Source organism: Rhincodon typus, chromosome 26 (assembly GCF_021869965.1).
Source record: "Rhincodon typus isolate 14 chromosome 26, sRhiTyp1.1, whole genome shotgun sequence".
Classification (NCBI taxonomy): Eukaryota; Metazoa; Chordata; class Chondrichthyes; order Orectolobiformes; family Rhincodontidae; genus Rhincodon; species Rhincodon typus.
This window is the reverse complement of record NC_063357.1, coordinates 4135723-4163389: the sequence shown is the minus strand read 5'-3', so window position 1 is coordinate 4163389 and position 27667 is coordinate 4135723. Positions and strand designations below refer to the sequence as shown.

The window sequence follows — 27667 nt, the reverse complement described above, 5'->3', positions numbered from 1 at the left end:
TCCAACAGATTGTTTGCTGTGGCACTGAACTACTAAGGTTTGTTGTATATGCTAATGCTCTTTTCATTTTCTCTTTATGCAAGATGACCAAACCATCTGTCGTTAATTTCACGTGTTGCCTGGATGGGCCTGGGCTCCTGTGATCTGACCGTGCATGCCGTTCATATCAGCCTTTTGTCAAGATTGTGTTCTCTGATCAGCACTGCGCTACAAATGAAGACCAAATGCACAGAAAATAGCAATGTTCTGACGAAAGGTCACAGCCCGGAAATATTAACTCTGTTTTTCCCTCCACAGATGCTGCCAGAGCTATTGAGAATTTTCAACACTTCCTGTTTCTGTTTCAGATTTCCAGCATCTGCAGTATTTTATTTCTGAACAAAGCAAGTAAAATTCCCCGCTTCAATTCACCCTTTCATGCAGCACCATTTTAAACCCTGGAATGAAAATCGGATAATTAACTCCAGATCCCGATAGCTGCACAAAGCTGCACAGAACTCATCCCCCAAGTGGTCAAAAAACCCATTGCTCAAAATGTGATCACCTCAAGATCTTAATGATACTCTGTTCATTCTGATAGAGAAAAGAGAAAGAAAGCAAAAGCCTAATTCTTTCAAAGGGACAGAGAGGGAAGAACTTTTTCATATTTCCACCTGATAAAATAGTGGAAGTTCACCCCCCATCTTAGCTGCTGTATTTGCCTGATATACTAAAAACAACCCTCTATAAATACTGAAAAAGCTGTGTGCGATTCAGTTCTGACAGACTGAGGGTACAATATGAAATTTTCCATTTTCCAGTAGATTACATTACCTACACAAAAATAACTTAATTTATATAGTGATTTTAACATAATAAAATAGTCATAGAACATGGAAACAAACCCTTCAGTCCAGCCCATGCTGCCCATGTTCCCAAACTAAACTAGTCCCACCTGCCTGCTTTTGTACCATATCTCTCCAAACCTTTCCTATTCACGTATTTATTCAAATGTCTTTTAAATGTTGTAACTGTACCTGCATCCACCATTTCCTCTGGCAATTCACTCCACACATTAGCCAGTTTCTGCGTAAAAAGATTGCCCCTCATGTCCTTTTTAAATTTTTCCCCTATCACGTTAAAAATACGCCCCCTAGTTTTGAACTCCCACACCTTCGGAACTTTTTTAAACTTTGATCCAGAAATAAAGTTGCTGCTATGCCCTCCATGGTCAAAGTATAAAACATTTTGATCTCCTTTTATGAAATTCTCGGCAGAAACAATGAGATCCCAGCTTGTGAGTGCTGTGTGCTCGCTCCTAGAACTGGGCAGATATTAATAAATCTTCCCAATTCATTGGAAATTATTGGTTCCTTATCTCATCACTTTTCCAGACCTAAACCATCCTTATAAGACTTATTGCTATGACATTGCACCTCAGGGTTTGATGCTGTGACAGACTGCTCCTTTCATGAACTCCTAAGGGGTTAATGTCTTCAATATGATGATTTTCCACTCAAGTTTTACCTTGTCCACTCCTGTGTGGCTGGAATCTGGTTACATGGATTGCTCATAGATAGTTCACCCAAGCAGCTTTTCTTTGTACACAAAAATAGTCCAAGAGAATTGTCAGTTGAAAGATTGCCATTAACTGCAGGGGTCTGTGGGAATGTGTCAATATTTGTAACAAAATCCTAGAGTCCCTTTCGTGTCACAGTATTAACAAACTTTTTTTAAAGTCAAAGTGGTCTTTGAGGTTTAAAAGTTGGTCCTGTTAGTTTTTTAATACTTAGAAGGGGTCCCCTAGGAAGCTCTCCCTTTTAAGTTCATGGGACCAGGCTACTTGAATATTTTTAAGCCACAGGTGGCTAGATTCTTGTTAGGCAGGGTAATTGGGGGCTGTTAGGGACAGATCAGCATCTCAAAGGAGGATGAGGAGGATGCAGAGATGTAGCAGTGTGATTTGGATAGGCTGAATGAGTGGGCAAATGCATGGCAGATGCAGTATAATGTAGATAATTGAGAGGTTATCTACTTTGGTAGCAAAAATAGAGCAGATTATTATTATTATTTGAATGGCTGTAATTTGAGAAAGGGAATGTTCAATTTAGTGTCCTCGTGCACCAGTCGCTGAAAGTAAGCACACAGGTGCAGCAGGCAGTAAAGAAGGCAAACTGTATGTTGGCCTTTATAGTAAGAGGATTCGAGTACAGGAACAAGGATGTCTCGCTGCAATTATACAGGGCATTGGTGAGACCACACCTAGAATATTGTGTGCTGTTTTGGTCCGCTTATCTGTGAAATGATGTTCTTGCTACAGAGCGAGTGCAGTGGAGGTTTACCAAATTGATTCCTGGGTTGGCAGTCTGATGTTTGAATAGGACTGACTGAGTTGATTAGGATTGTATTCACTGGAGTTTACAAGAATGGTAGTAGGGGGCGGAATCTCATAAAAACCTATAAAATTATATTAGGACAAGACAGACTAAATGTATGAAGGATGTTCCTGATGGTGGGGGAGTAGAGAACCAGGGGTCACAGTTTAAGGATAAGGGGTAAACCTTTTAGGACCGAAATGAGGAGAAATCTCTTCACCCAGAGAGTGGTAATCTTGTGGAATTCACTACCACAGAAAACATTATGTATTTTCAAGAAGGAGGTAGATAAAGCTCTTATGGTTGAAGGGATCAAGGGAAATGGGAGAGTAAGATTAGTCTAGTAAAGTTTCACTGAACTGCTTTCAATGTATTAACAACCTTCTGTAAATATGGTGACCAATACGAAACATAATTGGGGTCTCACCAATGCCCTATATAACTGAAGCATTATCTCCCGACTCTAACCTTCAATTACCTTTACAATAAAATAGAATATTCAATATGATTTCCAGATTACTTGCTGTATCTGCTTACTAGCCTTTTGCAATGCAAGCACTAGGACACCTGGATCTCTCTTCATCTAGCTCTGCAACCTCTCACCATTTAGAAAATTTCTTTTTTTAAATTTTTTCTGCCAAAATGGAAAATTTCACACTTTCCCAAGTTATACTCTATTTTCCAGATCTTTGCACACTTGCTAAACCTACCTATATCCTTTTGTAGGCATAGAAACATTGAAAATAGGAGTAGACCATTCAACCCTTTTAAGCCTGTTCTGCCGTTCAATTTGATCATGGTTGATTATCCAACTCAGCACCTTGTTCCCACTTTCTCTCCATACACTTAGATCCCTTTAGGCCTTAGAAATATATATAATTCTTTCTTGATGTATTGTACCAATGTACTGGTTTCAACCACTTTCTGTGGCAAAGAATTCCACAGGCTCACCACTCTCTGGGTGAAGAGATTTCTCCTCATCTCAAACCTAAATGGCATACCCAGTATCCTTCGACTGTGACCCTGGTTCTGGACTCCTCAGTCATTGGGAACATTCTTTCTATATTTACTGCCTATCCTGCTAGAATTTTATGCGTTTCTATGAGATCTCCCCTCCTTCTTCTATGCTTCAGTGAATATAGTCCTAAATGATCCAGTCTTTCTTCATTTGTCAGTCCTGCCATCTCAGGGATCAGTTTGGTAGACCCGTTATGTTTTCTTCACAACTCAATTTCCTACCTATCTTTGTGTCATCAGCAAATTTAGTTCCCACACCTTCTGTCCCTTTATCTAAATCATTTATACAAATTGTAAAGAGTTGAGGCCCAAGCAGTGACCCCTATGGCACACCACTCGTGACATCCTACTAGCTTGAAAAAGACTCATTTATTCCAACTCTCTGCTTCCTGTTAACCAGCTAACCCATGTCCTGCATAATATTGATCATGCAAAAAGTATAATTGGTCACTGACGGTCTTCTTTGAAGTGTGAAGTCCAAGTACTGATGACGTTTCAATTCTCAACTTTGCCCTATTCTTCAACTTTGCTTCCCCATTTCCTATCTCCAGATTCCTTTGCTCACACGCCCTCTCAGTTTCCCTTTACCTCACCTGTAATTTTCTTTTTTACTCATTCCAAGTTTCCTACTTTGCACTCCCCACTCCCCCATGACCCCCAACTTCTCTCTTTGGTTTTTCCAATACTCCTCTCAATTTCCCACTTCCCTCCTTCAGTGTTCCTCCTTGCAACCTTGCTTTCTCCCTTTCATCCCTTTTCTTCTCCTTGGTTTCCCCTCTTCACAGTTTTGATTTCCCTGGTTCCCTGTTCACGAGTGGCTTCTTGCAATCTGTAAAAGGTACTTGACTATAGCGGACCCATCCTTTATAAAGTAAATGCAGCAACATTTCCAGCTGTTACATGGTCAGTTGTTAGGTGCTTATATGTCATGTGATCAAGAATCACCTGATCAGATGTCATATTATTAAACCTCCAGGAATATCTCTAGTAAAAATTATTTACCCTGCTCAGGTGAATAGGGTGTTTCTAGCCTAATTAGGTTTTCTTACTCCTGAATATGGTGTGATGACGGGCTCCCTTGGAAAGTGCCTGTTGATTTCAGTTTTAAGGGGAGGCGACGACCTAGTGGTATTCTCGCTGGACTGTTTAATCCAGAGACCCAGATAACATTTTGGGAACCCAGGTTTGAATCTCACCATGGCAGATGGTGGAATTTGAGTTCAATAAAATATCTGGAATTAAGAATCTAATGATGACCATGAATCCATTGTCAATTGTTGGAAAAACACATCTGGTTCACTGATGTCGTTTAGGGAAGGAAACTGCCATCCTCACCCGGTCTGGCCTACATGTGACTCCAGACCCACAGCAATGTGGCTGACTCTGAACTGCCCTCTGGGCAATTAGGGATGGGCAATAAATGCTGCCTAGCCAGCAATGCCCTCATTCCGTTAATGAATAAAAAGAAACCTCAGGAAAGTATAGGATTCACCAGTGACGCTTTCCATTGTTGAATATCACTGTTGAGGATTCCAGATGCTGAATGGCCACTCAGATGAACTACCTGAAGATCTATGCATTTATATAAAGAATCAATGCTTCTACATTTTACTGCAGATGATATCATTCTAATACACTATGTTGTAAAATATTTAATAGCTGTGATAAGTACCACATTGTATTTCCATAAAGTTCATTCAGATTCCAGTTCAGGCTCTTACTTTGACATAGACAGTTTCTGTCCTGGGAACTCTCTCTAGTGCAACGCTACATAGCTTGTTCTCAGGATTAATCAAGTCATCACCACTACCACTTGGAATGGTGTGGGCTGTAACCCCTGGCAACGATGCTTGTGCATTTGTAGGGCTGACAATGGAGAAACAGTGTGGAGTGAAAAGGCAGCACGGCGTCTCTTGCAGTGAGCCCCAGTGGAAGAAAGTTGCTATCCCAAAGGAGCTGGAACAAGGGATCAGTCAGCAACCATTCAGTGAACTGTTGTTCCATACTTCAGCCACCAGCTATGTGTAGGTTGATTGGGAATCCAGATGTGTGAATAGCATTTCCAATTAGTAAGTTAAAAAATGAGTAATAGACACGATCACTGTTCATCTCATCTCACTAAATGTGAGTTTTAACTTTTTATGCATTTGTTGGTGAAATTGTGGGAGGAAAAGCAGTGCCTGAGTATGTTATTTTGATTGTCCTTGGTCATTGATGGTGTTAGATGCTTCTAGGTAGAACATTTATTGAAATAATAAAAATACAAGCATGAGCAGGACTTGAGGCATTAATTAAAATTCAATCAGTAAAATAATTAATTAAATATTATAAGGATGATAGGCAAAATGATTTATGGTGGTTCCAAAACTTGAGAGCTTATAGTCATCTATGTGATCTAAGGCAAAGCATTTGCAATAAATGTCTGTGGCTGGAGGAACTTTGACTCAGAGTCATTGTGCCCAGCTGCAGACTCTGTGACACATAAAGGAGAAAGTATGAGATCTGGACACTTTGTTTCAGAAGATAGCTTTAGAATAGCTTGCCTGATTTGGTCCTTGTCAGAGATAGGAGGGTGACTGCAAGTGTGGATGGTGTGGGGACAAGGAAGGTAGAAGGTGGAACAGCCTCAGCTTTTGCAACTGTCCAACAATTTGAGGTTCTTGCAGGATGAAAGTGGGGCCTTCAGGATAGATTGGTCAAATGACCACAGCTATGTAGTACAGGAAAACATTCAAATTGACACAGTTAACAGGAATGTAATAATGGTAGGAGTGGTACAGTTAGACACAGTTCGCTGCTTCTGCAAGTGAGAGTCCAGACAGCTGTGTCACCTACCTGGTGCAGTACGAGTCTGAGCAGCCAAACTGAAAAGCAAAAACTCAAAGGTAACAACCTTTGGATTATCGCCTGAGCTATGAGCAAATTGGAATAGGGCAAATAAGATGAGGGAGTGAGATGCATGACTCAAAGATTGGTGTGGTTGAAATGGGTTTTGATGCGGGAGGCGCTGATACCAGTAATGAGGAAAATGGAGATGTACCAGGCCTTCCAGGCCTTCACCTGGACCATGCAGGCACCAGTGTGCGCTATGGCAGTAGAGAGCGCTTTATGTTGGCTTACATTGTGACAGGATTTGAATACAAGTGTAAAGAAATCTTGCTTCAGGTGTATACAGTCTTGGGTAAACCTGCACCTGGAGTATTGTGTACAGTTTGGGTCTCTTCATTTGGAGGGACTGCAATGAAAGGTCACCAGATTGATCCCTGTGATGGTGGGATTGTCCAATGAGGACAGTTTAAGGAGACTAAGTCTGTATTCTCAAGATTTTAGAAAAATGAGAGATGATTTCATTGAAGCATACAAAATTCTTACAAGGCTTGACAGAGCAGATGTAGGAAAAATATTTCTATTGGCTGGGGACAGCTAGAGTCATAGAATCATAGAGAAGTACAGCACAGAAACAGACCCTTTGGTCTAACTCATCCATGCCGACCAGATATCCTAGATAAATCTAGTCCTATTTGCCAGCATTTGGCCAATATCCCTCTAAACCCCTCCTAGTCATATACCTATTCAGATGCCTTTTAGATGTTATAATCATCCCCATCTCTACCACTTCCTCTGGCAGCTCATTTCATACATACACCACCCTCTGCGTGAAAAAGTTGCCCCTTAGGTTCCTCTTAAATCTTTCCTCTCTCACCTTAAACCAATGCCCTCTAGTTTTGGACTCCCTCACCCTGGGGTAAAGACCTTGGCGTTCACCTTATCCATGCCCCTCATGACTTTATAAACTTCTGTAAGATCACCCTTCAGCATCTGACACTCCAGGACATTTTGGAATCTTTGCTAGGAGGGTCCAGTTATTGAGCTTATTCAAGACATTCAAGATTTCTAGACATTAAAGATATTAAGGAATTTGGGGGTGTTTGGATAAATGGTGTTGAGGTAGAAGATCAGTCATAATCTATTTGAATAGCGGGGTAAGCTTGAGGGGACAAATGGCCTACTTTTATTTTCTACGTTCCTTTGTTGTTAAAGTTATCCAGTGTACAGAGCCAGTTATTTCAAATAATTAAGTTCAGATACAAACACTTTAGACTAATTTCCTCTGTGTCTTATTTGTTAAACTACTGTTAACTGAAAGGGACACTGTGGATCGTAGCATACCGAGTAAGATGGTCAATGTCACAGCTTGACTTTACAATTCTCAGCTTTGTGTTCATATCTGTCTGCAGCCTCAAAATGATTCCTTCCACTCTCAAATCCAAGACACCAGAATTGAAGAGTGTAGAAATTTCAGAAAGTTGTAAGCCTGGAGAAAGATGCAGAGATATACATACATCTCATCTATCTGGCTCATACATGCATAAGAGAGGGTAAGGCTATGGAAGGATTTACAATTTTAAAATCAAATCTTACACAGTGTGTTACTTTTCTCTGCACTTGTTGGATTGATGGATGGTTTGACTAACAATTCACAGAGGGATCTAGGACAAGGTATAAAGTATTTGTAACTGATGGTGACATTTCCAGTGCTTCACCTGATAGCACCACATTTGGGGGCAGAGGTCAGTTTGCTCAATTTGTGGCCATATGATGAATTCATCCATCATTACATGGGTCAGAAATCAGGTATGATGACCTCAATTTAGAGCTATTTGCATGGAATTCTGCTTTGCGATCATAATGTGGTAAACCTCACTACATAAATGCTCCCTAATAACACTCCCCCCAAGTATGACACACCCTGAAGATATTGGCCTCAATGTGTGACTCTACAAAGGGTTAAAAACATGTTTAGCATAAAGCTCATCTTGGGGGAGGGGGGGCAAAGGAGGAGATGCAATTGCTTACTGTGGTCCTGTAATGAATTTTATGTTACATTAAAGACATATAAATGGTGGGCCCAGTGCAGACAACAAGTGGCCAGGCATCAGGGGCTAATCTAATGATGTAAAAATAGAGACAGTACCAATTATATGGCAGCCCGTACCACACTGCTGCAGGGACTCCCAATGAATAGCTACAAATCAAATTACAGGCTAATAGACGCACTACAAGAGGGGGCAGTCAATGCTAACTGCATTACAGCCTTGTGACCTTTCTGCTCTGAGCTGCACGGTCCAGACTGAGACTTGTATCCCTCTGAAATATGAAAGAGCCTGTTGTTAAGGAAAAGCAGTGGAACAAGGCATCGTCCCTAAATGAGTTAAACACTGCTGTCAAAGCGCTTGTTTCCCATTATTTATGTGTTGCTGTCTCGATTTCCAGCTCACCCTTTCCATTTGAAATGCTCAAACACAGGCGCCAGTAAACTGCATCCGCTTTCTGTTACCTTGTTCACCTCCTTTCTTATAGGTCTCCAAGATATCTTTACGCCTACAATTCTGGTCTCTTGCACATCCAGGACTTTAATCACTCTACTATTGTCGGTTGTGCCTTCAGTTAGTGCCAAGCCCTTAAACTCTAATATTTCCACATTTAATCTCTCGGCCTCTCTCTCCTTTTAAATGTTCCTTGAAATCTACCTCTGAGGAAGTTTGTGATCACATGTCCCCAACTCTTGTTTGTGGCTCAATGTTACATTTTGCATAATGCTCATGTGATGCGAATTTTCCAATGTTAACAGTGGGCCATATAAATACAAGTTCTTGTTACTTTGGGAGATTCGAAGAATTATCAGAGGATCTGCAACATGCTGATATTTCCTCTCGGCAAGACTGTAAGAGATATTTGATCAGTAAGTTCGGAGGTGACAGGAAAATTTGTAGTGTGGTAAATAGTGAGGAGGAAAGCCTATAGGGTGATTTGGATCGGCTGGTAAGATGGGATAGACAGTGGCAAATGGAATTTGATCTGTAAAAGTGCGAAGTAATGCACTTTGGAAGGACTAAACAGGCAAGAAAGTACACATTGAATGGTAGAACCTTAGGAAGTACAGCGGGTCAGAGAGGCCTTGTCCATAGGGGTGGCACAGTGGTTAGCACTGCTGGACCAGGGACCCAGGTTCGACTCTACCCTCGAGTGATTGGCTGTGTGGAGTTTCTATGTTCTCCCCGTGTCTGCGTGGGTTTCCTCCAGGTGCTCCGGTTTCCTGCCGAAGTTCAAAGATGTGCAGGTTCGGTGGATCAGCCATGCTAAATTGCCCATAGTGTTCAGGGATGTGCAGGCTAGATGGGAAATATGGGGTTACAGGGACAGGGTAGAGGGGTAGGTCAGGGTGGGATGCTCTTCAGAGGGTTGTTGTGGACTCAATGGAATTCTATGATTCCATGATTCTTGAAGGCATCAAGACAGGTAGATAAAGTGATTAAGAAGACATTTAAGATACTTACCATTATTAGTCCAGCCACTGAATACAACAGCAACGAGGTTATGATGGAGCTGTATATAATTTTAGATAAACTTCTGCTGGAACAGTGTGCAGATCTGTTCACCACATATAGGAAGGTTGTGAGTGCACTAGAGAGGGCGCAGGAAAGATTCATCAGGATGTTATTTGGTCTGCAGCAATACAGCTATGAAGAAAGACAAAATAAGCTGGGGTTGTTTTCCTCAGAACAGAGAAGCTTGCGGGGAATCTAAGATGTAAAAAGTTCTGTGAGGTACAGACCAGGGATGAGGTGGTATAGATAGGTAGAAACATTTCCCCTTTTAGAGGGGCCAATGATCAGGGAACACAGTTTTAAGAAAGAAACAGGAGGTTTAGAGGGAATTTAAGAAAGACATATTTCACCCAGAGAGTGGTGGGTATCTGCGACTCACTGCCTAAAAGGGTGGTCGAGTCGGGAACCCTCCAGACATTTAAGAATTATTTATATGAACACTTGCAATACCATAGCCCACGAGGCTACAGGCCAAGCGCTGGAAAATACAATGAGAGTAAATAGATGTTTGATGACTGGCATGGACACAATGAACTGAAGGAGCTCCTTCCATGCTGTAAAAGTTCTGTGACTTTTGTTTCCCTCAACACCTCCAGCTTCAATTCCTGTCTGCTCCTGACAGATAGCTCATGAGCCCTGTAGGACAGTGCTTGTGTGCAGGTAACCAATGAAGACAGCTCTGGGTTTTGCTTGGACCCTCATTCCATGGTGAACCAGCTTGGTACATTAACTGGGCATACAAAGAATCACAAAATTATTATGGCTCTCAAGGAGGCCATTCGATCCATCCTGCCTGTACTGGCTCTTTAAACAAGCATCATTACTTTGTGCCAATTTCATGCTTTCACCCCATACCCTTGCACAATATTACTATCTAAATAAACATCCAACACCCTTGAGTGCCTCAACTGAAACTCACCACATTGTTCCTCCACACCCTTAACAACGCATTGTGTGAAAAGGATTTTTCTTTTGTCACACTTGCACCCTTGCAAATCACTTTCAGTCTATGGCCTCTCTGTCTTGTGGGAACAGTTTCTCCTTATTTACTCTAACCACTCACCGATGATTTTGAAAATCTCTATTAAATTTCCTCTCAGTCTTCTTCTCTCCAAGGAGCACAGTCCCAACGTCTTCAATCTACTCGCATAACTGAAGTTTCTGATTCCCGGAACAATTTGTGCAAATCGCTTCTGCACTTTCATGCATAACTTTCCAATAATATGGTGCCCATAAATGTATGCAATACTCCAGCTGAGGTCTAACAAGTGTCTTGTACAAATTCAACTCTTGTACTCTATGTCCTGATTGATAAAGCTGAGGTCATTGTATACTTTATCAACTGTTCTCTCCACCTGTCATGCCGCCTTTAATGGTCTGTGCACATATATTTTCCATAGAATCCCTGCAGTGTGGAAACAGGCCATCTGGCCCAACAAGCCCACAGGCAGCATTCCACCCAGACTCATTCACCTACCCTTTCTCTGTTACCCTACATTTCCCATGGCTAACGCACCTCACCTGCACATCCCGGACACAATGGGGCAATTTCGCATGGCCAATCCACCTAAACTGCGCATCTTTGGACTGTGAAAGGAAACCCGACCACCCGGAGGAAATCCATGCAGACACGGGGAGAATGTGCAAACTCCACACAGACAGTCGCCCGAGAGTAGAATCAAACCTAGGTCCCTGGTGCTGTGAAGCAGCAGTGCTAACCACTGAGCCACCATGCTGTCCCAATAAGACGGGTTATTCTGACAATCGGCAATGGTTTTGAGGTCATCATTACGCTCATAATTCCAGATTTTTATTAGATTCAAATTCCACTACCTGCTGTGGCAGGATTTGAACCCAAGTCCCCACAACTTGCTTGGGCCTGCTGAATTAGTCCAGTGGTAATACCACTAGGCCACTGCCTTCCCCCTATGTTGAAACAGTGGGGTAAGTAGACAAAAAAGGGACTGCTATGCATTGACCAGGAATCTAACCTGGGCTTCCTGCATGGGAGGTGAGAATTCTACCACTGAGCCACCAATTCAACCACAAAATCAATCATTCTGTAGCAGGTCTGCAAACATGTGTAGGATAGATATACTGACCCCTGGGGAACTTCACAATAAACTTTCCTTCAGCCTGAAAAATATCCATTGACCGTTACTCTCTGTTTATCACTCAGCCAATTTTGTATTTGAGTTCTACTGTCTCTTTTATACCAATGTCCACTTTCCTCACAAGTCTATTGTGTGACACTATATCAAATGCCTCTTGAAAATCCATGTAGCACATCAACAGCGTTACCCTTATCGAGCCCTTGTGTTACCTATTCAAAAAAAACTCCATCAGTTCAGTGAAACTCGATTTCCCCTTTAGAAATCCATGCTGACTCTTCCTGATCAATCTACTGTTTTCCATGTAACTATTAATACTGTAACAAATAACTGTTTCTACAAGCTTCCCTACCACCAAAGTTAAGCTGACATTTGTTATTCCTGGGAATAACCTTCCAATCTTTCTTGAACAAGACCATAACGTTTACAATTCTCCAGACTTCTGTCACTTCCCCTAAGTCCAGGGAAGAATGAAAGATTGTGGTCAGCATCTGCTCTACACATGTAAATTAATCCTGGAGCAAGGTATAATGGGTTGCTCAGTAATAGTGCACTGTGATCATCGGCTTTGGAAGAAGAGAAGAGGAGCCTGGTATTGACAGGTTGCCAACTGCAACAGTGGGATATGAACCTGCTTTCTGCTGTCCTTCACAGGGAACACAGTGCTATCAACCGAATGCAAGTGTCCTTGAGTCTCCAGCACTTGGAGATCAATTTGCAAAATGCGATGAACAATCTGAGAGAAAAATCATTGGGGATTTTCCTTTTAGTGCCCTTTTTTAAGCAATAAAAATACTGATTTGGGAAGAAGGTGTTTTGTGAGTCAAGAATTGTCCAATTGAGTAACTAAACAAATGTTTATTTGGCAATTGTCAGAGAGGTAGAGTCCCAAGAGGATTAATGCTTTGGGTGATGAATGGTGGAGCTGGGATGCTTGGAGATGAGTAGTCATTTGATGAAATTTCCAGGAATACATCCAAACAGAGTTGACAGCCCTACGCACAATCTCAATACACAGTCAAGCATTCAAAAACAGTTACTTCCTCCAAAGGGTGTTTAGGGGTAAAAAATCAAAATAAAAAAAAACCTTTCAATTGGCTGACTTAACAGCTGCGTTAGGCATGGCTGCAGAATAACAAGAGGGAAGAGGTAAATCTGATATAGAATTATGCAGTTAGAAGAGGGCAGTGCATGGACATAATCCCCTACAGTAATAGATAAACTCTTAGTCATCTGTAGTACACTGATTTATTTTCCAAATTAGGTGGTTGGACATTGATAATGCTGTTTGTGGGGGAGGGGATACTGTACAAGATCGTCAGATCAGAAAGTCACATGATAAGATACAGCGAGACTGCCCTGGCCTAGCTCCCAGCATTTCTACAGTTCTTACACTAAAAATGGTTTAATGGATGTCAGACTGGAAGCCTGTCAGCACATTCTTGAGTACTTTTCATGATGGCATTATTTATCAGCAATCTACTGGCCGAAGTACGTTCTCCATGGGAGCTGTAAACAGCTTTTGAACCAGTGCAGTCTCTGTCTATACACAGTTTCATCCTCATTCCCTTTCAGCCCTGCATCCCAATATATAACTACCACCAAAAAGCTAACAGACAAAGTAGTACCAAATTCAGTAACCCGACCACATTATTAAGAGGAATACCACTGAAGCAATGAGGCTGTCGGATTCAGATGTCTAATTAGCTGCAATTGGTTGTCAGATTTGCCAACTTTGAGTCCAGGCAGAAACATAGGATCAGGACCAGGCAAAGAGTGGGATCAAGGCTCTGAAAACCGACTTACATTGAAGAATTTTCTTGAACATTTACTCAAAAAAATGATGATCTGATCCAGAACCAGGCAAGTGGCAATCCCACTGAGCTACATTGCCTGAAATGTCTCAGCTGAGCAACTGCCTCACCTTCTGTCGATTCTAGACATGATGGGTACAAAATTTTTTTTGAGAACTTCTCTTAAGATTTTCAGGGTCTACCTTTTGAGGTAGCCAAATGGTAGGGATTATATTCTCATTCTCACTATCTCTTCTATTAGGTGATGTAGTCACATTAACTTCTATGTTTGTGTTGATATATAGAATACTTGGACTCACACAGAAGCAGAATTAGAAGAATTCATCAATATCCTCAAAAACTATTAACCCCATTTAATTTACACTACAGTGCACAAAGAAAGCATTAATTTTCTAAATATCACAGAATCTAAAACAAGACAATACGCACAAGTTAGCAAAAGTCTCTTTTCCAAAATAATTGATACACTTCTCCCATAAGAAAAGGCTTCAACCTAAACACACAGACTCCTGAGGTCACAACTAATGTGTTTCCATCATATATGCGCAAAGATGCAATTAACCTACCTGGAAAGTTATGACCCCTTTCATTGCATCTCAGGTTTAAACTATAAATTGACACAGTGTTCATTATATTAGCGTCCATTACGTTTTCTCTCATGTTGTAGCTCCTGAATATACATAGCCTTAAACAAGAGATACCACACTTATTAACAGGTAATTCATCGCCTCAGTGATTTCAAGATTTCGTAGCTTTTAGTTAGCTTGGTGTTTCTTTGTTGTCAGGTTTGATATTATTTTCTCTTCTTTGCAGTTCTCTTTCCCTTCTCTGCCTTTGCAGCTTCCCCCTCTCTTTCTCACTCCTTTATGGCTTTCTACTCTCGGAACTGTTTTGCAGTTTCCCCATCTCCCCCAACCACATTGCAGACTCCGTCTATCCCACAGCCTCACCAGGTCTCCTGCCTCCTGCTGGTATTTCTGTCTCCCCCAGCTCCCCTGCAGCTTTCTCATCTCCCCCAAACCTACTGCATCCCCTGTCTCTCCCACAACCCCTCGAGGTCTCCTGTCTCTTGCCCGTACTCCTGTCTCCACCGAGACCTCTGCAGCTTGCTCATCTCCACCAGCCCCCTTGCAGCCTCCTCCTGTCTTTCCCAGCACTTGTGGATTCCTTGCCTCCTCAGTCCCCTTGCAGGCTCCTTCCTCCCACCTTGCCCTGGACCTGGTGGACAGACGATTACCTCAGCAAATAGGTAGCTCACCACTCCCCCTTCTGGTATTTGGAAAAAGGCTGCTCTGATCCCTGGCTGTCCCTCTTGGCCTCAGCAAAATGGCAAATAGCTCCATTCCCAGTCTTTGCCCCCCTCCAATTCTAGCCCTCAGCTCCCAGGCCTAAGCCCCCTACTTCCCTGGTAGCTCCCAAGCCACTGACACATATGTACCTTGCTCAATACTCTTCCAATCACAGTGTGGTCTCTGTTGTTTGTTGTTTACAGGGTACACCTGCGAACCTATATGCAGCAAGCACAGGAAAGAACCAACCTGTGACTGAAGAAATATCTCCTGACCATTTCCTTTCATTCTAATGATGATGGCGATTTTTCGCTGATTGCTTACCCCAGTGTGTGAATTTTCAAGGGCAATTTGGGGATTTTGGAGACAGATTTGCCCACTATCCTGTGTTTTCTGAGTGCAGTTCTCAGGTACTAATCACTTTACTTTGTGATGGGGGTTGTGGACATGGGAGAGGAGGAGAATATGTTGCAACATTGAGAGTCAGGCACATTGTCCATACTCTTTTTGTTGCCTTCATTCAAGCTACACCCGCTCAGAGTGCTCATTTTGTAATTTGGGAGTGTTAGAAGTTTCATTCCTCACCTGTCATGATGGACTGTGCCAGAACAAACGAGGTGGACCAGTTTAGCATCTACAGCATTCATATGAATGAAGCTTTTGGCAGCAGAAATGCTGACAGTCCATGAATTCTTGTCAAATATTTGGGTGTAATTTTAATCTAATCCACCAGACTCCAAATAAAACTCACATTGCAGATTATTTTGCACTGTACCGTCCAACAGTTCGTTGCAAACATAAAGAGGATAGACCGACTTTCTGCGCAGTATTGATTAAACCTTAGGCAAGGATTAAGCCCACAATATCTGAAAACTAATAAAGACAATGGAAATTGTTTGCTCATTTAAAATTCTAATAGGCCCATTCACATTATTGCTTAAACCCATCATGCATGATAGTATTTTGCTGTTCTTATGAGGTGGTGAAAATAGTTGTTGCCTAAGGCAAGAGGTTCCCTAGGTTATAAGATCTATAAAATCTACAAAGCGCTAAGAACATTAGACAGGTTACATGCAGGAAAGATGTTCCTGACTATCAGGGAGTCCAGAACCGGGGTCATAGTTTAAGGAGATAGTAGGAACTGCAGAAGCTGGAGAATCTGAGATAACAAGGTGTAGAGCTGATTTTTCTGAAGAAGGGTCTAGGCCTGAAACGTCAGCCTTCCTGCACCTCTGATGCTGCTAGGCCTGCTGTGTTATCCAGCTGTACACCTTGTTATCTCATAGTTTAAGGATATGGGTGAAGACATTTAAGACTCAGATGAGGAAGAATTTCGCAACCCAGAGAGTGGTAAGCCTGTAGAATTCTCTGCCACAGGAAGCAGTTGAGGCCAAAACATTGAATTTTCCAGAAGATATGGTTCTTAGGGCTTAAGGGATTAAGGGGTGTGGGGAGAAAGTGGGAACAGGGTTCTGAATTGGATGATCAGCCATTATCATATTGAATGGTGGAGCAGGCTTCAATGGTTGAATGACCTACTCTTGCTTCTTTTTCTGTGTTTCTATGTCATTATCACTGACTTATCATAATGTCTGTTTTGAGGGTTATGCACCATGTAACTTCTTTCCTACCTGTTCCTGAACCTACAATGTCCCTGCTGGGTGATTCGGACATGGCATCTGCCAGACGTTCACGGAGACCTTCGTCTGTATTATCGATAGAAGACATATGACGCAGTCCAAAACTCTCTGGCCAACTGCCACACACTTCCAATAGTGTCACGCTGCGGTCAAATGTTCCTGAAAGAGAAAATATATGGGAGTGTCATTTACTTTCCTACCTCAATCCAACTCTAACTCCAGTAGAGTGGGCAGGCAAGTATAGAATCTTGTTTTTATAAATGTGACTCATTTAGGGATACAGTATATGAGCAACTGGCAATATCATATGAATCAAGCTTGGGAGGAACAGGTGCATTTGGATCAATGGTTACTAAAACATTCCACTATTGGGGATTTTTCTCACCTTATGACTGGGCATGCTGATACAGACTGATCAAGAACTCCATTATCACCGTATCATACAACTACCAGGATGATAGGAGATGAACTCAATGGCTGCTGGTCTGTTCTTATTTCTGTTCCTTGTCTCATATTTGATTTATTCCCAATTAGGTGCGAGTTCATGTTATTAGCAATTGTCCACTAGGAAATAGCTTGGGACTGATGTGGAATATTGACTTACACATGTGAGGAGAGAGGAGCTTTATTCTTTCAGTCTAGTCAAAGTTTAGTCCTAAATTATTTTTTTCTTTAACTGCAATAACTTTGGAATAGATTAGTTTCACTGATACCAGCCACCTTCCAAGATCTTGTTCAAATAACATGCTTCATTTTTCATTCAGACACTGAGGATTGTCAAGTTTCCTCCAATCCAATAGTGACTACCTTTCAAAAATATTTAATTGGCTGTAAAGCACTTTGAGTCGTCCAGTAGCTGTGAAAAGCACCATTGAAATCTGTGTCTTTGTTTTTATTTAACTCACATTTCCAGCATGCGTCTCTGAGTAGAAGAGGAACCTTGCATGATTTCCCACCTAACCTGTGAGCACTAAAGCAAACTGCAGTGCTCTAATCACACAAACACTTATCCCCTCTACCCTACAATTAGTAATGTTTTCGATAGTGGCAGTGTCTCCACCTCTGGGCCAGGAGGTCTGCATTCAAGCCCTGCCTACCCTGGAGGCATGTCATATTAGGTCCAAACAGTTGATTAAAATAATGACAGCACATGAACCCAGAGCCTGCCTGGTCAGTACAAGGATCAGCCAGTTGGCAGTATATTCATCTGCTGAACTTCAACCACACTCTCAGGCAATACAGATGTAAACCATATACTGTCTGAAAAAGATTTTCCTTCACGTCACCATTACTTCTTTTGGAAATTACCGTAAATCTGTGACCTCTTGTTCTCAATCCTTTTACCAATGGTAGAAGCTTTTTCCTATTTATTCTATCCACTCATGATTTTGAACACCTCTATCAAATCTCCTTTTAAGCTTATCTTGTTCAAGAAGAATTGCCTCAATTTCTCTAAACTATCCGTGAAACCGAAGTTCCTAATCCCTAGAATCATTTAATGTGTTCACATCATTTTTAAAATCTAGCACTCAGAACTGAACACAATACTTTAGCTGAGACCAAACCAGCACTTTACACAAATTTCACCTGTTAAATTTAATACAACCTCCTTAGCTTTAAACTCTATTCTCCTGTTAATAAACTGTAGAATGCTCTATGCTTTATTAACTCCTTATTCAAACCATCCTGTCACATTTCTTAACTTATTCCCTCTGCTCCTGCACCCCTTTAGAAATGCACTATTTATTTGTTCTTCATACCAAAATTAATTACATCATATTTCTTATTCTTACTCTTAAAGTCTGTTCCTTGTCTTGAACCCAACTGGATCAAAAATTCTCTTTCTATTCTTACGATTTCTTCTTATTTCTCACTCAACACTTCCCATATCTGGCTTGCTGCTTCCTGCCATCCTCTCTCCATCCCTCTCCGAAACTGCTTTATATTTCCTACCAACTGCTTCCTAATCCCCTTGCTGTTCCTGTCTTGGCCTCCTCTCCCAATTTTCTCTCAGCATCCCTCTCCCAATCCCTTTGCTGTTTCCCTCTTGTGTACCTTTACCCATAAATAAGGGGTGGAGTATGAAGTGGCAGAGAAGTGGTGAAGGCTAGGAAGTCAGAAGAGGGAAACACCAAGGGTTCTGGCATGGGGCAACAAGTAGATGGGAGTAAGGGGCTTGGGAGATGGAAGCAGCGAGCAGGAAGCAATGAAGGGTGAGGGGAACAGTGAATGCAAAAAAAATGAAGGTTCTGAAGAGGGAAGCAATGAGGGGACTGAAGAGGAAAGTAGCAAACAGAATGCAGTGAGAAGACAAAAGAAGGAAGCAGTGAACACAAGGCAATGAGGGGACGGGAGATAGATGCCGCAAACGGAAAGCAGTGAGGGGACGGGAGATAGATGCAGCAAACGGAAAGCAGTGAAGGGACGGGAGATAGATGCAGCAAACGGAAGGCAGTGAGGGGACAAGACTGAGGTGCAGCAAATGAGAATCAGTGAGGGGATGGGAGAAGGGAACAGTGAACATGAGGAAGTGATGGGACAAGAGTGAGATGCGGCAAACTGGAAGCAATGAGGGATGGGAATGAGGTGCAGTAAATGGAAAGTAGTGAGGGAATGGAAGAAGGGAACAGTGAACATGAAGTAGTGAGGGATGGGAGAGAGGTGCAGCAAATGGGAAGCAGTGAGAGGATGGGAGAGGGAAGCAGCAAATGGACAGAAGAGGGAAGCGGCAAACAGGAGGATGTGACAGGGCAGTCAGAAGTGGCAATGAGCAAAAAGGCAAGAAGTCACAGAATTCCAGATTTGTTATGCTGCAGAAGGAGGCCATTGTGTCTGCATTTGCCTTTTGAATGTTTTGACATTGTGCCAATCTGCAGCCTTGCCCCCATAACTGTTTAAAAAAGACTAACATCTGCAGCTCCTAGCACTTGTGTAGTAACCATGCTAAAATGGAAATGGAGATCAATCTCAGTACCACTCTTTGAGGATGTTTCCTAATTTGCAAACTGCTAAAACGAAAACGCACTACCAGAATATGCTTTGAACAGGAGATATCAATATAGTCGATCTTATAGCACAAAATGAGGCCATTTGGCACATGAGACCCACGCCATCTCTTTAAGCAAACTAATCAATTGACTCTACTTGACCATGTTCTTTCCTTATAGCTCTGCAAAATTTTACTTTTCTCACAACATATTCAATTCACTTTAGAAAGTTATGAAATCTGCTTTCAGTGCTATTTCAGGTACAGCATTCTGGATCATGATAATTCACTTAATAAAAATAATTTTTATTTCCACGCTGGTTGTTTTGTCAATTTTCTTAAATCTCTGTCCGCTGGTTATTGATTCTTTGCTAGTGGAAAGAATTTCTCCTTACTTATTCTGTCAAAATCCTTCATAATTTTAAACACCTCTATTAAATCTTCCCTTAACCTTCTCTGCTTGAAGGAGAGCAACGCCATAATCTGCTAGTCATCTGACATTATTTTATATCACACTTCATCTAATTTTCCTTGCTATTCTTGTGCACACACAAGCTGCCCTTTGCGGGAAGGGTGCTGGTGCTGTGATAAAGTAGGGAAATGATTAAGTGCTCAGTGTTCTAAGGATAGATTGCTGGACAATCACAGCCATTGAGTGGAGCTGTGGAGCCTCACCGCACACTGAAAGCCGCTGACAGGTACTGAGAGTCAGGGCAGACTGAGGGATTTGAAGTCCACCTTGAGTACCCTGACCCACGAGAGAACTAAGCTGGCTCCACAATTAACACTCAGGAAGCTGAGTCTGCAACCAGCTGGCAAAGTAGTTCAGATATGGTGTGCCGCTATAATGACAGCCTTAAGAGGATATGACCAGGATCTGGCCTATGTAGACACCTGCAGATATCACAGTGACTCAGAGTAAATGTCTACACTGTGAGGTTGTGCAGAACGAGCAATTGAGATACCCTTGCAGAGTCAGTCAAGATTCTCCTTTTATGTTCTTCACTGGATCCCTTGGTTATACATTTATTTTAAAACCACCACACAATGTGTTGGAACATTGATATATGGTAGTATAGACTGGGAGAGTGGGCACAACTTTAACCTAAGGTGCAATAAAATAGGGGGAGGATGTTGGTGGGCGGGTTGTGGGGGGGAGGCATAACATATTTTCTCCCAGTTCACTGTCACAAACTTCCTTCTGACTATCTCACAGCTAAGGGTAGGTCCACTTAGACATGGGTAGTCTGAGGAGAATGCAATAGAAAGTTTAGTCCAGCTTATCCTGATGGCATCAGGCCACTGCTCCCTTTTTAAGACTACTATTCCAGCCGCTGCTACACTTGTCAAGGGGAGGGGAACAAGGGCACTAAGAAACCAAACCTGCCTGTATAGATCAATCCAGCAGTGCAAATGTACTTAGTTACTGAGCTACCTGTTTCGCTGCTGTCCTAGGTTTGATGTTCCAAAATACCTAATGGTTGCTTTAATCATATATTGCCTGATTTAAAATATGCATAAATTGAAAAACACTAGAGGCACACAAATGTAAACACACTAATATGCAATGTATATACATGGACACACAAAAACAAATACATATACACATAGAAAAACACAAAAACACACAAATAAAAACACAGACATACACATTCACAAAGACACAAACAAACTGTCAAAAACACACACATATTGCCATAATCGCATGCTCACATTGATCTCCAAGCCGTTTGGAAACTATGTGAATTGAATTTGACATGGACCTCCATGTCCCTGTGGTAATTTTACTCTCTCTTTCCACCTACACCTCTACCCTTGACATACCCAGTCTATAGCCTAATAAAGTGAGACTTTGAACATCTTGTTTTTCTTTCACTATCCCCCCTTTTCGAATGGAAAACTGAGAAACAAATCTATGGGAATACCATCTTTTCCTCCACCTTATCAACCTACTGGGGTTAGGAAAGAGTGTAGAAAAGCTTGCAGAAAATTCTCCTTCAAGTGTGTATAATGGCTTTTAAAGCAATTCCACTCAGTTTGTACTGCAAAAAATAAAAGTTTGATTCAAAGTCAAGATTATTCCAATTGGATGTGGTTGCTTTTCAATTGCGTGTGTGCAGGCAACATATTTGGTCCAATGGCCTGAGAGTGGGGCAGGGTTATTCAATGAAATGTCAGCTTTTTGAAAGATTGGTAAATCAACGTCCTTTCTGACCTCTCATAAAAGATCCTGAAGCAGTATTTCAAAGAAGAGCATGGAGTGATCCCCAGTACCCTGCCCTTTATTTTCCGTCATCCAACAACGTAAAAAGCAGAACATCTGGTCATTATTACATTGCTGTTTATAGACTTCAGTGAACATCCTGGAGACTGCAAGTGCAAGCAACAAACAGTGATTAAAATATCTTCCACCTTCTCAAATAGAAACAGCTTCCATATGCAAGTCTTCTCACAATCTCACAGTCAACAACAAGTACCAAACCTATAAAAATACCAACCAAAAGTTCTAGTGTGCTATAAGAAAAATGGAGATGAGTGGTGGAATACTAAAACTGATGAGCTGATAAACAACATCTAGCTGAAAGGCATGGCCTATGTGTACAATGTGCTGAAAGTTGTGTATGGTTCACCAAACACATCTTTTGCTCCCATCCTAACAAATTATGGGAATGAACAAATCACTGAAAGACAGGTAACGGAAAGAATAATGTGAGCACTTCAATCTGTACAACACCAACTCTCCTACATATCAGCAAATTTTCTACATCAAATTGAGTAGTTGCCTAAGAAAGAAAACCTGTCTTTTCCTTCCTACCATTAAAAAGGTGATGGAGGCAATCAAATCAACCAAACAAGACAAAGTCCTTGGCGGAGAATGACATTCCAGCAAAGATTCGGAAATGTAATGGGGCAGTTTGAGAACAAACTTACAGTTTTCTTATGAAAGAATCTTGTGTCGGGAAAAGCTTCCACAGGATCTCAAAGATGCCAATATTGTCAGCATCTGGAAGTGGAAAAAGATCCAAAAATGTCTCCAAAAGTATTAAGGAATAAGTCTTTTCTCAACTGCAGGAAAAATCCTTACAAGGATCATATTGAATCATCTTAGTCTTAAACAATACAGCCTTTTGGATGATGTCCTTCTGGACTTAGATTGTGGCTTTGGGTCTAACTGTGGCCCAGCCAATTTGGTGGGTTCACAACAAGACTACTACGAGAAAAGTGCAGACAGTAACATTCGTGATCAGTACATGCTGTCCATTGACCTATATTGGCAGGAAGCGAGGTGGTGGTGAAGGGAGTGATGAAATCTCTTGGAGTATATCCAACCAGAGTACATCCAACCAGAGTTGGCAACCTAATGCAAAGGTGTTCTTGAATCTGGATTGAGAGATCATGCCAATTTTTGGTATCTTTCACCTCTGATGCCAGAATACACACAGCTCTGCAGTCACAATCCCAGCCTGTGTTGGTGAACTCTTACTGCCCAGTCCTCTAGTTACACTCCTTATCTCTCTTCATTGACTTTGCTTTGAATGTCTTTGGTTGAATCTCTGTGTGCATACCTGAGGTCTCAGTTGCTCCTCTATGGCTGCAAAATGTTATCACAAGTAAAACCCACAAGTGAAACCTTATATTGCTAGACACTGGATATCTGTCCTCTAGGATAGACTATAATACAACCATCTCACTTTGACTAAAGGGCTATGATTTCTCAGGGAAAACTAATCCTCTCTCCTGTTTTCCTTTTAACAGAATTGGATCCCAGTGGCCTATAGCCTAAGACCATCTTCTATGAGCTGGTCAAGCTGCCTAAAGGTATCCCCTCAGTGCAGGGGCAAGGTCCTGCCCTTGTCAGCTGTATCATGTGGCAGACAATTGGTGTCTAAATGGGAGCAGGTAGTATTTGTAGGTGGGATGATTGAGTGAAGAAATTATTATACCTGATGTGGTCCTGCCCAAGGCTTTAGACCTTTCTGTTTCCAAATTAAAATTATTTTCTTCTCAATATCTATTTGCAAAAGCAGCATAACCACTGATGCTTGATAATGTGCAGGGTATGCGTTTTACTTTTCTGTAGACATATTATTAAACTGCAGTGCAGATTTGACACTCAAATTGAGTGATTGTAATTTTTTTCAATTTCCAACTTTAAAATATCCAGTTTTGTGAGAATCTTGACAATCTGAAGCAAATCTGCCCTGGTTTTGATAACACTGCACAAACTCAATTTTGCTTTGCAATGTTTCCACTGCAAACTGAAGGGACTTGCAGTTCAAATGTGCCTTTCATTACTACAATATGTACCAAAGCATTGTACTGCAAATGAAGTACTTTTGAAGTGTTATCATGTTAAAAGTGTAGCTCCCAATTTGCACACAGATAGGTTCCACAAACAGCAATGTTTTGGTCTTCTGTTTGACAGTTAGATCAGGGAAGAACATCTCTGCTTTTTTTTCGTAAGGGAAGTTGGGATCTTTTACATCACCTAAAGCAGTGCGAGTTCAGTTGGTAGCTGTCCAGCATCTGGTTGTGGGTTCAATTTTCAAGTTCTGAGGGGGCAGATGCGGCCTCTATATGTCATCTCATCCAAAACACAGTACGTTGACAGTTCACACCCTCCAAATGCTGTACTGAGAATTAGTATAGATTTTATGCTCAAGTCCTAGAAGTGGGCCTTGCTTTTGCCTCTGGTAGTGCACACTCTGATGTGGTCTTGGCAGAATTCATTCCAAAGTGGGAGTTAGAAGTGGGTTGTCTTTCAGCCTAGGTATTCCTCCTCCCTCAGACTGCTTTGTGGATAGGTGTTTTTAATGTCAGGAGGAGGAAGGGAAAGGTGGATGCGTGTCTGCTTCATTTATCCTCAGGATTTCAACACGCACTCTCTCACATGTACACAATCGCACCTCACCGCTTCTCTCCCACAAATTCACAACTCCTCTTTTACTTCTTCCCCCCCACATACACAAATACTCCCTCTATCACTCCCTCCCTCCCACAAACATACACATCCCTCCTCTCGCCTTCCTCACCCCCATACACACTCTCCTCCTTGCTTTCCCCACTTGTTCATTTCCCACCCTGCCACACAGGCACTGGCCTACTAAGGGGATCCACATGCTATTTTCAGAGCACCGGCATGATCGAAATGTTTTCATTTGAGAGGCCACAGACTAAAGTTGGGGCAATTTTTGACAGCTTAAGTTTTTAATGTAGAAACATAGAAACACAATAAAGGAGACCAGCAATAGGCCATTCAGCCATTCAAGCCTGCTCCACCATTCAATGAGATCATAACTGATCATCCTACTCAGTACCTTGTTCTCGGTTTTAACTCATATCTTTTGGTTCTTTTAGCACTTAGAATTATATCAAACTCCTTCTTGAAAACATGCAATGGTTTGCTCTCAATCACTTTCTGTGGCAGAGAATTCCACTGGCTCACCACTCTCTGAGTGAATAAATTTCTCCTCATTTCAGTCCTAAATGGCAACACCCCCGTATCCTTACCATGTGACCCCTGGTTCTGGACTCCCTGGACAACGCGAACATCCCCCCTGCATTTAACCTATCTAGAGCTGTTATAATTTTATAGGTTTCTATGAGATACCTTCTCATTCTTCTAAATTCCAGTGAATAGAATTTTATTTGCCTACAATGTCCTTTGATTTATTATAATGCTTTTTAGCACAGTTCTAGTTTTATTCATACATGACAGGTTACACATAACCATTACTATTGGACTATTGCTCTTTTGTTTATTGCCTGCTTGCACTTTATTATTTCTGTATTAAATGCCAATTGGCTAATAAATTAATTACTACCATGAGTCACATGAATAATTTTAGCACTATGAATTTCTTCTGTAGGTTGTTACATTTAATTTTGAGACTTCTACATAATTTATAAAATCATTTTTTCTGTTTTGGCTGTTCCAAGGTTTGAGTATTACTAAGAAAAGACACAGTTTGCCAAAGAATTTTCTCTGGCAGCTATCAGGCCATTTGCAAGAATACTGCTGTAAAGGTGAACAACATTTTTACTGTATAAGAAATAGTGTTGATTGCAAGTGCTGATTGGTTGGCAAATGGGTCTCATTAGATGTAATTCCACAATTCACCAACACTTGTTAAATAATCATGACTCTGCTAAATATTATAATGATAGCCAATTTAGGATTGTCAGTCAGGCTCACAATGTGGCACACTTGCGTGTACTGTAAGCTACTTTTACTAATATACATATATAACATGATATACATGGAATGCTCTTAAAACTACATTTCCAGTTCAGTTATCCAGATAGGTGTACGGTTTAAGGTCAGTTGTGTCAATAATCAAAGAGAAGGCTATCAAGCTCTCAAGACCAGGAATTTAAAGAAATACTTAGATAATACCTTTGATGTGTTAAAGAAGGGAACTCTCTATGGTATCTGAGTACACTGAAGTGATTGTGTGGAAATAGTTGGGATGTTGTTCTGCTGTGTGTTTTGAAATCTTTGAAATTGTGTGTTTGAAATTATAGATACATAGCTTGGTTTATTCTATTTTATCATAATTTCTTTTTTGTAATAAACTTCTGCTTTCTTGTTAGAAGTGAATCTGCAGCATGTGTGTTTATGTTTCAGTGAAAAGCCACCACACTAAAGTAAAATATATCTATCAAGCCAGATTTCAGTCTGGGATCTGACTTGTCTCATGGTAACGTCAGCTGGGATCATTTCACAGTGTTTTGTGGCGGTGTCTTGTTGGAAGTGGCAGAAATTGTGGAGAATGATCCTTTGAATTTGGAGGCTGATGCTGTGGAAGGTGAGGACAAGGGGAATCCTGTTGTCACTCTGGGAGGGAGGATTAGATGTGGGTACGAATGTGTGGGAAATGGTCGGACATTGCTAAAGGTCATGCCAAAAGAAAGGTCTAGGCCTGAAATGTCAGCTCTCCTGCTCTTCTGATGCTGCTTGGCCTGCTGTGTTCATCCAGCTCTACACCTTGTTATCTCAGATTCTCCAGCATCTGCAGTTCCTACTATCACGGTGGGGAGAATCCATGGTTGAAGAAAATGTAGAAGGCACACAGGTGGCACCCTCTGCATTTGGCATTATCAGAACAGGGAGAAACTGGTAAAATAAAAGCACTTTTATTAGTTAACTCTGCTTCTTGGCATTGTTGGTGGTCATTTTTATTAATTAGTTGTTTTCTAAAATTTTCAGTTTATTGCTTTGGCTTTAATATTTTTTTTTCTCAGCAAATTCTGTATGTTTTCTACATACCATACTTTTATTTTGAAATCTGTGTTTGAAGTTGTGCCAAACTAGATCTCAGGCAACAGCTGGGTTTCTTACTGATAGGGAATGAGAGGCTCAAAAGAAGACTGATTGCTTTTCAAAGGACTGGCAAAAGGGATTTTTTTTCTCCAATAGAAACAAGAAGTATTGGAAATACCCAGTGTGTCTAGAGGCATCTGTGCAGGGAGAAACAGAACCTTTGTCCAAATTAGTGAACATTGTGGATCTGAAACATTAACTGTTTCTTCCATCACAGATGTTGCCTGTCTTGCTGAGTATTTCTTGCATCTTCTGATTATATTTCAGATTTCCAGCATCTGCAGTACTTTTATCCCTATTATATGCTCCATACTTGGTAATTATAAGTGTGGTTGATTTCAGTTTAAAGTGAGAAAATATTCATCAGTCAAGACAAGGTGTAATATTATTCTGTAAACAAAGGCCAGTCGTGAAGACAGAGAAACACATTATTGCAGGTGAATTAGTTGATGCTAATTTATTGGAAGGTTTTGCCTTTTTTGAACTTGGAATTAAATCAAGAGTCATGCACTGTTAATTCAAGATATTCTCATTTGTACATAGGATTGTTGTTTACAGTGTATGTGAGCATCAAGTTTTTGGAACACTGCTATCCGAATATTGCATAGGGCCAAGTTCAAAGAAACAGAGTTGTATGCATGATATGAATGACCAGATTATGTGCAATTGTTTGGCACAGAAATGGTTATATAGTGTAGCATACTGAAACTTGAACTGTGATGTGCAATATAAATACATGCCAT

At 41.2% G+C, this 27667-nt stretch overlaps 1 protein-coding gene across 1 annotated transcript in view; it reads right to left on the bottom strand.

The window, feature by feature from the left end:
* bcas3 (BCAS3 microtubule associated cell migration factor) overlaps positions 1-27667 on the bottom strand; it is a 1061909-nt gene that overhangs the window by 39017 nt on the left and 995225 nt on the right. The window contains exon 22 of the mRNA XM_048612335.1: positions 16606-16773. Coding sequence (XP_048468292.1) covers positions 16606-16773 — 168 coding nt within the window. The remainder of the gene's footprint in view (positions 1-16605; positions 16774-27667) is intronic.